Here is a 15,312-nt window from a genome sequence, read left to right as displayed (position 1 = left end):
CACTTGGATGAGAATTTTAAAATTGAGGCATTTGTGGACTGGGAACCAATGTAGATCAGTGACCACAAGAAATAATCACCTGTTTTCCTCCCTTTGAGAAACTTAATTGACATTCAGAAATGTTTATTATCAGCAAGAAGGGTTGGTGTGGGAGGAGCACATGGAAAGGAAACAAGAAATTGCTACAGTAATTGTCTATGTAAATGCATTTCTGCAGCCTTCATTGGGGAAAGAACATTTTTGCATTTCTCAAGGTAACAGTGAAAGGTAATTCATTTTAGTCACTGAATTGCAATTTTATAAAGTTTAAATTGCATACGTTTTAAGGTACTTGTGGATAAGGATAAGAGTAGTCCACGGGTGAAGGTGCTAAATTGGGGGAAGGCTAATTATAACAACATTAGGCAGGAACTGAAGAATTTGGATTGGGGGCAGCTGTTTGAGGGTAAATCAACATCTGACATGTGGGAGTCTTTCAAACGTCAGTTGATTAGAATCCAGGACCGGCATGTTCCTGTGAGGAAGAAGGATAAGTTTGGCAAGTTTTGGGAACCTTGGATAACACGGCATATTGTGAGCCTAGTCAAAAAGAAAAAGAAAGCATTCGTAAGGGCTGGAAGGTTAGGAACAGATGAATCCCTTGAGGAATATAAAGACAGTAGGAAGGAACTTAAGCAAGGAGTCAGGAGGGCTAAAAGGGGTCATGAAAAGTCATTGGCAAACAGGATTAAGGAAAATCCCAAGGCTTTTTATACGTATATAAAGAGCAAGAGGGTAACTAGAGAAAGGGTTGGCCCACTCAAGGACAGAGAAGGGAATCTAAGTGTGGAGCCAAAATGCATTACCCCACATTTGTCCGGATTAAACTCCATCTGTATCCTCTGACAATCCTCATCACTATCCGCAACTCCACCAACCTTTGTGTCGTCCGCAAACTTACTAATCAGACCAGCTACATTTTCCTCCAAATCATTTATATATACTACAAACAGCAAAGGTCCCAGCACTGATCTTAGGGAATGAAGCCGGACAAGTGGAAAAACCCGGATTGTTTTCACTGGAACGACGGAGGTGGAGGGGCGACATGATAGAGGTTTACAAAGTTATGAGTGGCATGGACAGAGTGGATAGTCAGAAACTTTTTCCCAGGGTGGAAGAGTCAGTTCCTAGGGGACATAGGTTTAAGGTGAGAGGGGCAAAGTTTAGAGGGGATGTGCGAGGTAAGTTCTTTACACAGAGGGTGGTGAGTGCCTGGAACTTGCTGCCAGGGGAGGTGGTGGAAGCAGGTACGATAGCGACGTTTAAGAGGCATCTTGACAAATACTTGAATGGGATGGGAATAGAGGGATACGGTCCCCGGAAGTGCAGGAGGTTTTAGTTTAGGCTGGCATCAAGATCGGCGCAGGCTTGGAGGGCCGAATGGCCTGTTCCTGTGCTGTGCTTTTCTTCTTTGTTTTTGGGTTGAATCAAAGGAAAATGCATCACTTTAAAGTGATTTTTCATGTTTTTACACATTTTCCTGCACTAAATGGATTGCTAATTGAGACTGGTGTTTCCAGTAGCTATATAATTACACTAGGGTACAATTTGGGTTTCTACATCAAAGGTGTCAACTTTCAAATTGGTGAGTGAGATTTTTAATGTATATAGTCTTAAACAGCTGTTTCATCTGTATTTGGTAGCTTAAGCAAAACTTTCTGCCGTTAAAGCATGAACCAGACTACGTGAGTGTGAGACAGGACAATGTCTGGCACCTGTTGGTATGTCTCTAATAGTGGTTATCGTTTTTTCAATTTTCAGTATAACACTTTAGAATTTTTAAAAAAACTATTCTTTGATATGTATCTTTTCCCGTGCTGCTGAATGAAAGTGACTTACTGTAGTCTTGTCCACCATTTATGTACTGAAAACATTGCACGTGTGGCCAGAAATCAGTGACAATGTTAAGAATGACATTTTTCTTTTTAATTTACTGGGCTAGAATTTGCTGTAGTAATAATGTGAGGTGGTCAGTGCTTGCTGTTAATACTGGGTAAAACTGACAGCAGCTTCTGGCTTCTGCGGATGCACAAACGCGAAAATCTGGTAGTTGCTACCAGTGATACCCTGCTCTGCCACAGGCTGCACTATTGCAATCTTTGCCATTGGAACCATAGAGATCACAGACATGGCGTGAACTCAAACTAATTATCCACTATTATTGCACAGAGGAAGGATGAAAATTTTAAGCTTTGTTCAGTCACTTGTAACTGAGCTTTTAGGCGCGTAATAAATCATAATTACTACTGAGCAAACTCTAGTCCTGAAATGTTAATTTTAAGTGTGGCGTCTCATTCCCTCAGAAGAAAATTCATTATTGCAGATTTTAAATAAAATACATTTTTTCGTGAAGTTTGTGCTTTTCTATTAGGTTTCTCCCTTAATCGCATCTGCATGCCCCATTCTTTATTTCACTTCCTGTTCAATGATTCAAATGTATTTTATATTTACTTTTTTTTACTTCCTGCTTTGCTGTCTGAGAATTGTTCAGTATGCTTGATTGAAAAGCCTCCCTGCTGCTTGCCCTGTTCAGACGCCCACAGATCCCCTGGAGAATGCGCTAAATTTAAACTGAAGTTGGAAAAAAGAAAGTCTACACTCTAGAACCCTACAAAACTTTGTGGGCAGCTTTTTGTGAGGTGAACGGCAAGCACCGTTCCTTTGCCACTGACCGCAAAATCCAGGCCATTATGTTTTAAAGTGTTAAAGGATCTGTGCAGTGGATAGATGCTGACCTTCCACTTCTGAAACCTAGCTGAAAAGGATCAATATGAAATGACTTTGGGCAGTTTCAATCCAGCACTTGAGCATGAATTTCCAGAACACTGCTTTAAGTTGTTACTGACAAAGATCTGACAATTGATGTGGGGTACTAGTTCAGTCAGGATGCTCTTGTTGGGTTGGGCTGAAGCAGAGGGAGCTATGCTCTCTATTTAGCTATGCTGGGCGTACCTGATACTTATGTGGGATCCTGAATATAATATCCCTCACTTTGAATACAAAAAAAAACATTTTCTCACAAGGTAGCTTATTTTTGTTATATTCTTTCTTACTTGAATTCTCAGTAGCACCTATTTAAGATGCACAAATGTGGTTTGTGCATTTTCCATTGACTGCAGTAAACATTTACCACTCTTAACATAAATCCATACCAATTACTGAGGTAAAATTGTTTTGTTTTTAATATGACCCATATTCTACTGTTCCTTAATGGCTGTCTTAATCAGGAAGGGCAGGTATGTAAAAAAAAAAAGTAGCTACTTATTAGTTTGGACCTCTAATAGGATTACTGTACATGAGTGTTTCACATTAATGGTTTAAATTTAGATTTTAATTGGTTAATGTGTTTTCGTTTTGTGTAGTATTAACTGTAAAATTCTGTTCGCTGATCTAGTGGAATGTAGATAAACCATATGTCTCTTGCAATGTATGCACAATTTTTTGTTTGGGTGCTTTTAGTTTGAAGGACAGGTCTATTGTATTCTCCCAAAAAGAAAGAGCCGATTTACAGGTTGAGTGTGTACTGAATTTTCCACTACATCCCAAATTTCTTCATTTCAGTTCCCGCCTTGTTTTTTTTCTTCATTCAGTGTCTTTACTCTAACAGAAACAGAAGCTTGATGCCATATACTTTGATTTAACAGATCTCCCAAAAAATAAGAGGCAACAGGAATCACTCCTGAGGCAGAGATTTTTCAGAGGCTGGAGGCAATAGGAATCTGCTACCTTTTAAAATGCAGAGCTTCTTCTCAGCAAAGGAGCCTTTCTCCACAGAGAGCAGCAACTCCTCTTTTACATATGAACATATGAATTAGGAGTAGACCACTTGGTCCTTCGAGCCTGCTCTGCCGTTCAATAAGTTCATGGCTGAACTGATTACTATATATTTTCACCTACCCCCGATAACTTTCCAGCCCCTTGCTTACCAAGAATTAATCTATCTCTGCCTTAAAAATATTCAAAGACTTCGCTTCCACCGCTTTTTGAGAAAGAGAATTCCAAAGACTCTCGACCCTCAGAGAGAAAATTTCTCCTCACCTCTGTCTAAAATGGACGACCCCTTATTTTTAAACAGTGACCCTAGTTCTAGATTCTCCCACAATGGGAGCATCCTTTCCACATCCAACCTGTCAAGACCCCCTCAGGATCTTATATGTTTCAATCAAGTTGCCTCTTACTCTTCTAAGTTCCAGCGGATTCAAGCCTAGCTTGTCCAAACTTTCCTCGTTAGACAGCCCGCCTATTCCAGGTATTAGTTTAGTAAACCTTCTCTCTACTGCCTCCAGTGCTTTTACATCCTTAAATAAGGAGACCAGTACACGGTACTGCAGCTGTGGTCTCACCAATGCCCTGTATAGCTGAAGCATAACCTCCCTACTTTTGTATTCAATTGCCCTCACAATAAATGTTAACATTCTATTAGCTTTCCTAATTACATGCTGTACCTGCATACTAACCTTTTGCAATTCATGCCCTAGGACACCAGGTCTCTCTGCATCTCAGAGCTCTGCAATCTCTCACCATTTAGATAATCTGCTTCTTTGTTATTCTTCCTACCAAAGTGGACAATTTCCCACATTATACTCCATTTGCCAGGTCTTTGCTCACTCACTTAACCTATCTATATCCCTTTGTAGCCTCCTTATATCCTCTTCACAAGTTACCTTTCCACCTATCTTTGTACCATCAGCAAAGTTAGCAACCATACCTTCGGTTCCTTCATCGAAGTCATTTATATAAATTGTAAAATGTTGAGGCCCCAGCACAGATCCCTGTGGCACACCACTCGTTACATCTTGCCAACCAGAAAATGACCCATTTATGCCTATTCTTTGTTTCCTGTTAGCTAGCCAATCTTCTGTCCATGCCAATATATTACCCCCCTACACCATGCATTTTTATTTTCTGCAATAGTCTTTGATGTGGCACCTTATCAAATGCTTTTCCTGAGTCTTTCTCTCTCCAGGCAGACCCCAGTCGCCACTTCAAATGTAGAATGTCTTTTTACAAGGGAGGCAAGCCGCCTTTTTCAGGGAGAGGTCTTTTTCTCCGATCTGCAAAAACAGATCCCAGCCAGTTTGTTCTGCCTCCTGCCTCTCCAGTTCATGGCCTTTTACAATGCAGAAGTGAAACTGAAACTCTAACCATCAAGTCATTTGACCTGTCATTTCCTCTGCTGTTGTTTTGTAACAGGTGTCTTGCAGTCTGTCCCACTCAGTTCAAACACCAAGTTTCAGCATTCAATGTTCACAGAAACTGCTTTTTCTCAGTCTTCTAAAAACACACAGAGTTCTATGCTTTCAAATAAAAACAAACTCTTGTGACAATATATATTGCTTTAGGTTTAAAACTTTGACTTATAATTTTAAATAAGTATTCTTGAAGTACCTCAATACTTGGCATATTGAATATTTTCTCAGATTTCCTGATAATTTCAAAGGCACCACTTTTCAGCTAAGATATTGCAATAAGATGTTTTTATCTGATAGCATATTATGAAAAAAATCCTATGGGTGATTGTTCAATAACTTTTTTTTGAACTCCTGGCTTAATTTTTGAGCTATTGACTCAAGTACATCAAGATATTGAGTTCTACACCTACTTTCTCTTCAGTTGAGTTTTTTCTAGCTTGCAGCTGAATCCATCGATGATGCATTCCATCATGGAGAAAAGGGAGTGATAATGTTTGATTTCTTCTTCTAGAATCAGATCATGGATTAGAATTGAGAGAATTTAGATGCAATATCTCTATGTCCTATATGAAAATAAAAGAAAATTACTTTAGATAAAAAATTATTTAAAAAAAAAACAAGTTATGGAGTAGATTAGTACTGTGCTGTGTTGCATTTTGTGAAAGGTGAACTCTCTGTACTTGTATTTTTTTTTTAAGTAGCTCATTTCCAACCTCTTTTATAATCTTGTATGGATGTAGGCCAAGAAAAAACTTCAGAACAAGACAACAATGAAAATAAGTACCCTGACACAATAAATCGATATGGGAGTATAAACTCTTTGGATTCCACAGCATCATCGGGGATTGGTAGCTATAGCACTCAGACATCTGGTGCAGACAACCCAGAACAATATGAGGTTTTGAAGCAACAGAAGGAAATCATAGAACAAGGCATTGAGCTGTAAGTCTGATGACAAAACAGAGTAGATCTGTTGCTTCTTTCTGAAAGCTTTTATTTCGGTTTCCTGTTAAGTTCAATGAAATGAGAAACTGGAAAGAAAATCTGACCTGAGTCAAAAAAAAGCTGGTATTTTGTATATTCACTGCTGCTCAAATTTCACAGTAAAGAACATATAGTTTTCATCTATGGTTCTTATAATTCGTTTTGAACAGTAAACATTTAAAGGATTGTTGATGGACTTGGAAATAATAGCGAATGTACTCAATTGAAATAGAATCTTCGCTATTTGAGGGAGTTACAAAGCTGGCTTCCTTCTCATCTTGGAATTTGCTCCACCAGTTGAATAATTTATATCGAAACAGATATCAACATCAACTACTGGAGCATATGGGATTTGAGGAAATTTTCAAGTTTTGTTTCCCTGTGTTACATGTCTGAAGTTCCCTTGTGAAGGCATTGGAGGGGTCTTGGCACAGCTGGCTCACTGCCACTCTCAAGAAGCAATGGCATCTACATATATTTCTTTCAACCCCATTGGTGCTGGGCACAGTCCCAAAGATGCTACCAAGTTTTCCAACCAAATCTTGGAAGCATTATGCAATTGTGGTGTTCAGGCCAACTCTCAAGGCAACTATTGAAGCAGTGGTAACTTCCACTCTGGAGCCCACCAGTGTCCTCAGGAACTCTGCCTTGTATCTTAATGTTGCAGAAATCTCCCAGGCTATCTAGGTCTTTGGGGGGCGTTCTGCAGGTTGTGGAAAATTTACCGCAGTATGTTGGAGGGCCATTGAGTACATTACAACCACTTTTGCGTCATTTCAACCATATGTGTGGAAACCATTGCAACTGCCTGCACATGAGATTGAAGCTTCTTTATCAATGTTCTTATTCTAACATTTTATTTGATGTGCTGATAAATTTTAAACCAAGAATTCATAAAAATGAAATTAATCAAGCAGTGGGCCACTTATGTGCTTAGAATTTGAAAAAGTTATTTGTTATTTATACAGATTTAATAAGAAACCAAAAAGAGGGATACAATATCTACAGGAACAAGGAATGCTTGGCACTACACCTGATGATATTGCCCAATTTCTGCATCAAGAAGAAAGATTAGACACGGTAAGCAGTTAGAACTATCATATAAAAGATAAATAAAAAGTGTTCTCAACATCTTTGCAATGTTTCCATTTACTGGATAATCTTTCATAGTACTTTGGCTCAGTGGTTTTCCCTTAAACTGTGTTTTCCGAAGGTGTGACTTTTTCCTCCAAAACGCTATTCACTGCATTGAAGATAACACAAGTCTCTTGCAGTGACCTAAAGGTGCAAGTGTAAAGCAACTGATTTGACATGGCGGTTATTGGCCCCAAAAGCCACCTTGTCAAGTAAATCATTTTTTTCAAATGGAAAGAAATAAATGAAATAGGATCGAATGATACAGCACAGGAGGAGACCATTGAGTCCATCTTGCCTGTGCTCGCTCTTTGATAGTTATCTGATTAATCCTGCTCCCCTACTCTTTCCCCATAGCCCTGAAAAATTTTTCCTTCAAATATTTATCCAATCAATCCCCTTTTACGAACATACGAATTAGGAGCCGAAGTAGGCCATTCAGCCCCTTGAGCCTGCTCCAACATGGCTGATCTGTTTGTGTTTCAAATTTCACACTCCAGGCTACCCCCGATAACCCTTGATTCCCTTGCCTAACAAGGATCTATCTACCTTCGCCTTAAAAATATTCAATGTCTCCGCCTCCACCACCTTCTGAGGCAGAGAGTTCCAAAGTCACAGACCTGAAACGTTAACTCTGCTTCTCTCTCCACAGATGCTATCTAACCTGCTGAATATTTCCAGCACTTTCTGGCTTTATTTCAGATTTCCAGCATCTGCAGTATTTTGCTTTATTTTATGCTCTAAATAAACCACTTCGAGTGGCATAGCTACACCATGGTTATAGATAATAATGCCTTTGGTTCGAGGAACACATTTTCTGGTTGCGACCATTAGTGTTTCTAATATAGTTGAGACGATAAATTATTCTTAATGTGCTTTTAGAAGCTTTTTAATCATGAGAATCGATAGCCAAAATAATTGCCTTAATTCTATGCATCTTAAGTTATAGTTTTTGTTTTAAAGATGACTTTATTGATAAAAGTATAGTTAAAAAGTCAAAAAATGTGAAAGTTCAGTGTTAGGTCTGTCTTAATTTTGTTTTTTTTCTATTGATACATGAATTCAATGCATGTATTTTATTTATTAAATATGCAAATTATGCATTCTACCAGAGACACTTGGCAATAGTTTTTATTGTCGGCAATTTAAAAAAAAAATGTATTTTCAGGTACAACAAAAAGGTTGCTGCCCCATGTAGTAACCTGTTGTGAGACATGTAAATGAAATATTTTAAAATTTTGTGACGATGACTGAATTGATCCAGTCCCACTTAGCCCAGTCAAATGCACTGAAAGACCTGGCATTCAGCCTTCTGAATTTTCCCCTGCTCAGTGCTGCACTGGGAATACTGGATCAAGTTGGCAGGACAAGTAGACATCTACTGATGTCTCTTTCTGAACTTGTGTGCATTAAATAACAAGTTTTTCCAGCAGTCTGAAAGTTCACTACGTTTCATGTAGTAAATATGTTAGTGATGAGCCTAGATTCTAGAAAAATATTTTAAGTGTTGTATAGAGAGAAATTTCCATCTGAGCACCGTTCCATTGCCCAAGGATTGACTGTGCACTGGTTTGGCAATGTTAATGTGTAAAGTTGAATTGCAAATTTCCTAAACTTCATAAGAGCATTTTTGGGTAAAATGTCATTTTTAAGTGAGCAGCAGAGGGTTGAAAGTTGTCACAATAAGCAGAAAATTGCAAAGGTTTGTCTATATGCTGCAGGTAGTCATCACACCACATTAACCCAATTTTAAAGTTGGAGCGATAATGAGTACTTTGGTTAACAGAACCTGGCACTGGGTAGAACAGTGAGTTGGACCACTGGTCTTTCTTGTCTGCTACAGTGAAACCTGTATAAATAGACACCCCAAAAAAATGAACACCTGCAAAAATCGTTTATTTATTGACAGTCCCCAATAACTTGCATTGTAATAGATACAGGCTGTACCTTGAAACCACAGACTCTTGAAAATTATGAAAAAGGACAGCCTTCAATGCCCCAAGTCCATTTACCACTTAAAACATGGGACAAGCAGATAAATGCAGCAAGCTTGAATGTTTGCATAGCTCTATCCCAGGATAGAGGAGTTTCTTGGTTCTTGGATGCTGGGTAAAGGAATCACCATGCTACCTCACGTTCAATTTACATTCAGGTTCCAGTTGCAGTAGGCTTCACTGTGTAATTTCCCATCTCCAGCCCGGTGACGTCACCCCCTACTGCTGCAGAGAGCTGAGGCTGGTTGTTTGGAATTCTGGGAAATAAGGAGCTACACAAATATAGATGTCAGGAACAATCAAGGGCCGGATGCCAGAGAGCGCTTGGGACTTGGGCCGTCAGGAATCGGGAACGAGCTCGGGAATCGGCAGTCAGTGGGGAGCTCAGGAATTGGCAATTGGGGGGAGGGTGCGGTCTTGGGGGTGTGGGGAGCTCAGGAGTCAGGATTTATGGAGAGATGGAGGCTGGGGGGGGAAGAGCGTGGGAGCTGCTGGGGAGAGAGGGAAGAGTCTAGGGAATGGGGTTTCACAATCAGGTGTCATGTGGGCCATATGACGTGCTCAGAACGTCACCTAACCAAGCCTCCAGGAAAGCCTCCAACCAGAGTTGGCAACCCAGACATCTCACTCCTCCAGTACATCAGGTACGGATGAAATGTTAACAACATCTTACCCACCCACCAGTGCTTCAGATATTAGCATCTACAGCACACAGAGGACGGGGTCCCAGACAGGGTTCTGCAGGGCATTAATCCCTTTCCCAATTTGTTGAGATTTCCCAGGCACTCCGGCCCTAAAGCAGCCACTTTGCCTTGTGCAGGCTGCCAATGTAACATCCTAGGATCAGGACCTTCAATGGAAAGGTACTTTGGGACTGTAATGAACTGGGAAACATATTGGACTGAAATCATATCCCGCTGGCAGAGTTCCAGAATTGGGCACAATCCCAGGTGAAGGTGAAAGAAAGAAGGAACGCTGCAGGTGATACAGCTAATCCCAAGACATTTGGCTCATCCAGTTTACTGTATATACAAATAGCATTTTGAAAATAAGGACACCTGCAAGTAAAGGACAGCTGATGCAAACCCCTTGGGTGTCCCTAATTTTCTGATTTCACTGTAAATAAAGATTTATTTTGTTGATAAAATTGCCTGCTTTGGATGATGAGGCCTTTGTACTTGCACAGGCCTGACTTCTCTTATGATCTCAAAAGACCCTATTGCCAGCCTTAGAAGACAGGTGCTTCCTGCATTTTTAAAATTTGTTCATGGGATGTGGGTGTTGATCCCAAGGCCAGCATTTTTTTCCCCTCATTCATGGGATGGGGGCTTGCTGGCCAGGACAGCATTTATTGCTTCATCCCTAATTGCCATTGAGAAAGGAGCCTTGAACTGCTGCAGTTTGCTGGTGTAGGTACTCCACAGAGCTGTTAGAAGGGAGTTCCAGGGTTTTTGCCCAGTGATAATGAAGGAACGACCATATATTTCCAAGTCAGGATGGTGTATAATTTGGAGGGAAACTTGCAGGTGGTGGTCTTCCTATGTGTCTACTGCCCTTGTCCTTCTCGAGAGTAGAGGTTGCAGGTTTGGGAGGTGCTGCAATGCATCTTGCAGATGCCCACTGCAGCCAGGGTGTGCCAGTGGTGGAGGAGGTGAATGTTTAAGCTGGTGGATGGAGTGCCAGTCAAGCAGGCTGCTTTGTTCTGGGTGCTGTTGAGCTTTTTGAGTAATTTGAGCCCCAGTTATTGAGGCAAGTGGAGAGTATTCCATCAGACTACTGACTTGTACTTTGTAGATGGTGGAAAGGTTTTTGGGGAGTGAGGAAGTGAGTAATTTGGTGCAGAATACCAAACCTCTGACCTGTTCTTGTAGCCGTGAGATGGTAATGCCGTTGAATGTCATCATCAAAGAATGTTTATGTTGGTAGGTTTGGTATTAGCCACATTTTCCTAATTACATGAACTTCACATACACTTAAATATATTGTGCCCTGCTGGAAACAGTCTGTGGAAAAACAGCCTTTACTGAGGTTGAATAATTCAGCACTGAGGGTATGGGTAGTGTAGTGGTTATGTTATCCGGAGGCATGGACTAATAATCCATAGAACATCAGCTGATGTGAGTTTCTCTCAGTGTGTTGCCTCCCTGGTGCCAGGGTAAAGGACAGGACTGAATGTGTGCTGAACACTTCATTGGGGTGGGGTGAATTGGAACAGCCAGACGTCATGGTCCATGTTGGAACCAATGATATGGGTAGGAAAAGGGTTGAGGTCTGACAGAGTTTCAGCATCCAGACAGAAGGTTAAAGAAAGATGGAAATCTCTGGAATACTTCTGGTGCTACATACTAGTGAGTATAGGAGAAGTAGGAGAAGGGGCGGTACTGGACCTAATAAAGAACAAAGAACAGTACAGCACAGGAACAGGCCATTCGGCACTCCAAGCCTGCGCCGATCTTGATGCCTGCCTAAACTAAAACCTTCTGCACTTCCGGGGACCGTATTCCCTCTATTCCCATCCTATTCATGTATTTGTCAAGATGCCTCTTAAACGTCATTATCGTACCTGCTTCCACCACCTCCCCCGGCAGCAAGTTCCAGGCACTCACCACCCTCTGTGTAAAGAACTTGCCTCGTACATCCCCTCTAAACTTTGCCCCTCACACCTTAAACCTATGTCCCCTAGTAACTGACTCTTCCACCCTGGGAAAAAGCTTCTGACTATCCCTTCTGTCCATGCCGCTCATAACTTTGTAAACCTCTATCATGTCGCCCCTCCACCTCCGTCGTTCCAGTGAAAACAATCCGAGTTTATCCAACCACTCCTCATAGCTAATGCCCTCCAGACCAGGCAACATCCTAATAAACCTCTTCTGTACCCTCTCCAAAGCCTCCACGTCCTTCTGGTAGTGTGGCGACCAGAATTGCACGCAATATTCTAAGTGTGGTCTAACTAAGGTTCTGTACAGCTGCAGCATGACTTGCCAATTTTTATACTCTATGCCCCGACCGATGAAGGCAAGCATGCCGTATGCCTTCTTGACTACCTTATCCACCTGCGTTGTCACTTTCAGTGACCTGTGGACCTGTACGCCCAGATCTCTCTGCCTGTCAATACTCCTAAGGGTTCTGCCATTTACTGTATACTTCCCACCTGCATTAGGTCTTCCAAAATGCATTACCTCACATTTGTCCGGATTAAACTCCATCTGCCATTTCTCCGCCCAAGTCTCCAACCCATCTATATCCTGCTGTATCCTCTGACAATCCTCATCACTATCCGCAACTCCACCAACCTTTGTGTCGTCCGCAAACTTATTAATCAGACCAGCTACATTTTCCTCCAAATCATTTATATATACTACAAAGAGTAAAGTCCCAGTACTGATCTTAGGGAATGAAGCCGGACAAGTGGTAGAAGTGTCAGTGGGGGAGCATTTCGGGATAGTGACCATAACTAGGTAAGATTTAAGGTAGTTATGGAAAAGGACAAAGATGGACTGAAAATAAAGGTACTGAATTGGGGGAAGGCCGCTTTCAATATGATAAAACAGGATCTGGCCAAAGTGGACTGGGAGCAGCTACTTGTAGGAAAGCTTACATCAGACCAGTGGTAGTCATTCAAAAAGGAAATAGTGAGAGTTCAGAGCCAACGTGTTCCCGTAAAGTTGAAGGGTAGGCCCAACAAGTCCAGGGAACCCTGGATGTCAAGGGATGCGGAGGATTGGATAGGGAAAAATAAGGAGGCTTATGGCAGATTCAGAGGGCTGAAAGCGGAGGCCAGAGAAAGTATAGAAAGTGTGGGGGGTGGGGTTCTTAAAAAAAAAAAGTAATTAGGGGAGCAAAGAGCAGGGAGGTTCTGCTGGAGCTGTATAAACACTAGTTAGGCCACAGCCGGAGTACTATGTACAGTTCTGGTCACCACACTATAGGAAGGATGTGATTGCACTGGAGAGGGTGCAGAGGAGATTCACCAGGAAGTTGCCTGGACTGGAGCATTTCAGCTTTGAATAGAGACTGGATAGGCTTTGGGCAGAGAAGGCTGAGGTGGGACCTGATTGAGGTATACAAAATTATGAGGGGCGTAGATAGGAAGAAACTTTTTCCCTTACCAGAGGTGTCAATCACCAGGGGGCATAGATTTAAGGTAAGGGGCAGGAGGTTTAGATGGGATTTGAGGAAAAAAAATTTCACCCAGCGGGTGGTTGGAATCTGGAACACACTGTCTGAAGGGGTGGTAGAAGCAGGAACCCTCATAACGTTTACAAAGTATTTAGAGGAGCACTTGAAACGCCATAGCATACAAGGCTACGGGCCAAGTGCTGGAAAATGGGATTAGAATAGATAGGTACTTGATGGCCGGCAAGGACAAGATAGGCCAAAGGGCCTGTTTCTGTGCTCTATGACTCTAAGACAGGTTAACGCGTAGCTAAGGAAATGGTGCATGAGGAAGGGCTTGAAATTCCTGGGGCATTGGGATCAGTTTTGAGGCAGGAGGGACTTGTACAAGATGGTTGGGGTTGTACTGAAACAAAGCTGGGAGATTAACTGGTGCTGTGGGATGCGTTTAAGCTAATTTACCTGTGGCGGGGGTGGGGGGGGGCACTAGTATGACGCATTAGAGAGGAGACACAAAGTGCACAGAGGATTGGGAGAAACAAACAGCATTATTCTGAAGAATAATTCTAAAATAGGGGTCAAATGGTGGGAAATTTGATGGAGATTAAGATGAGTTTGGAATGCATATGTGTAAATGCATGGAGAGTGGTAAATAAAGTTGGTAATTTGCAGGCACAAGTAGCCACGTGGAATTATGGTCTAGTGGCAATTAACGAGACCTTGCTCAAACAAGAGGAGGGATGGCGCTTAATATTCTTGGCTGTAAATGTCATAGTCATTTGCGGCACAAGTAGGAGTCTATTCGGTCCATTGAGACTGTGTGCCAGCTCTCTGCGGAGTTATCTGTAGTGTTGTAGTTCACGCCGCCCACTCCAGTCCCGTAACCCTGTAAGTCTGTTTCCTTCAAGTGGACATCCAACTTCCTCTTAAAGTCATTGATACTCTCCACTTCCACCTCCCTTGTGGGCAGCAACTTCCAGGTCATTACCATCTGCTGCGTAAAAAAAAAAAAAGTTCTTCCTCATATTCCCCTTGCATCCCTTGCCCAAAACTTTCAATCTATGTTCCCTAGTCCTTGTACTATTATTTAATGGGACCAGTTTTTCCTTATCTAACTTATCTAACCCTTATCATAATCTTATACATTTCTGTTAAATCTCCCCTCAATCTCCTTTGTTCTAAGGAGAACAAACCCAGCTTTTCCAACCTAACCATGTCCATAAAATCCTCCGTCCCTGGAACCATTCTGGTAAATCTCCTCTGCACCCTTTCAAGGACCCTCACAACCTTCCTGAAGTGTGGTGACCAGAACTGAGCGCAACACTCCAGTTAGCGCCTAACCAGAGCTTTATAAAGGTTCAGCATAACTTCCCTGCTTTTGTGCTCAATGCTTCTATTTATGACGTCCAAGATCCCATATGCTTTACTAACCACTCTCAATATGTCCTCTCACCTTCAAAGATTGATGCACAAGTACCCCCAGGTCCCTCTGTGCCTCAACATTCTTTAGAAAAGTGGCATTAAGTATATATTGCCTCTCCCTATTCCTTTTGTCAAAATGCATTACCTCACACCTGTCCGTATTAAATTCCATCAGCCACCTGTCTTCCCACTCCACTAGCCTATCTATGCCCCGTTGCAGGCAGTTCATATCAATTTTCATTTGATTGCACACCTCCAAGTTTGGTGTCATCAGCAAATTTTGAGATTCTATTCTGTATTCCAAGATCCAAGCCATTTATGTATAGCAAACAAAGCAGTGGTCCCAGCACTGATGCTTGGGGAGCACCAATGTCTACCATCCACCAGTCTGAAAAGCAACCATTTACTACAACTCACTGTTTTCTGTCCTT

The 15,312-nt window shown here is 41.7% G+C and overlaps 1 protein-coding gene across 2 annotated transcripts in view; it reads left to right on the top strand.

The window, feature by feature from the left end:
• arfgef1 (ADP-ribosylation factor guanine nucleotide-exchange factor 1 (brefeldin A-inhibited)) overlaps positions 1 to 15,312 on the top strand; it is a 327,463-nt gene that overhangs the window by 162,704 nt on the left and 149,447 nt on the right. For both annotated transcript variants that reach the window (XM_068031959.1, XM_068031958.1), the window contains 2 exons: positions 5,972 to 6,173; positions 7,184 to 7,295. In XM_068031959.1, the coding sequence (XP_067888060.1) occupies positions 5,972 to 6,173; positions 7,184 to 7,295 (314 nt within the window). The remainder of the gene's footprint in view (positions 1 to 5,971; positions 6,174 to 7,183; positions 7,296 to 15,312) is intronic.

The sequence above is a fragment of the Heterodontus francisci genome, chromosome 5, assembly GCF_036365525.1.
Source record: "Heterodontus francisci isolate sHetFra1 chromosome 5, sHetFra1.hap1, whole genome shotgun sequence".
NCBI classification, from domain to species: Eukaryota; Metazoa; Chordata; class Chondrichthyes; order Heterodontiformes; family Heterodontidae; genus Heterodontus; species Heterodontus francisci.
The sequence above is the reverse complement of the archived record's forward strand: the minus strand, read 5'-3'. Positions and strand labels throughout refer to the sequence as shown.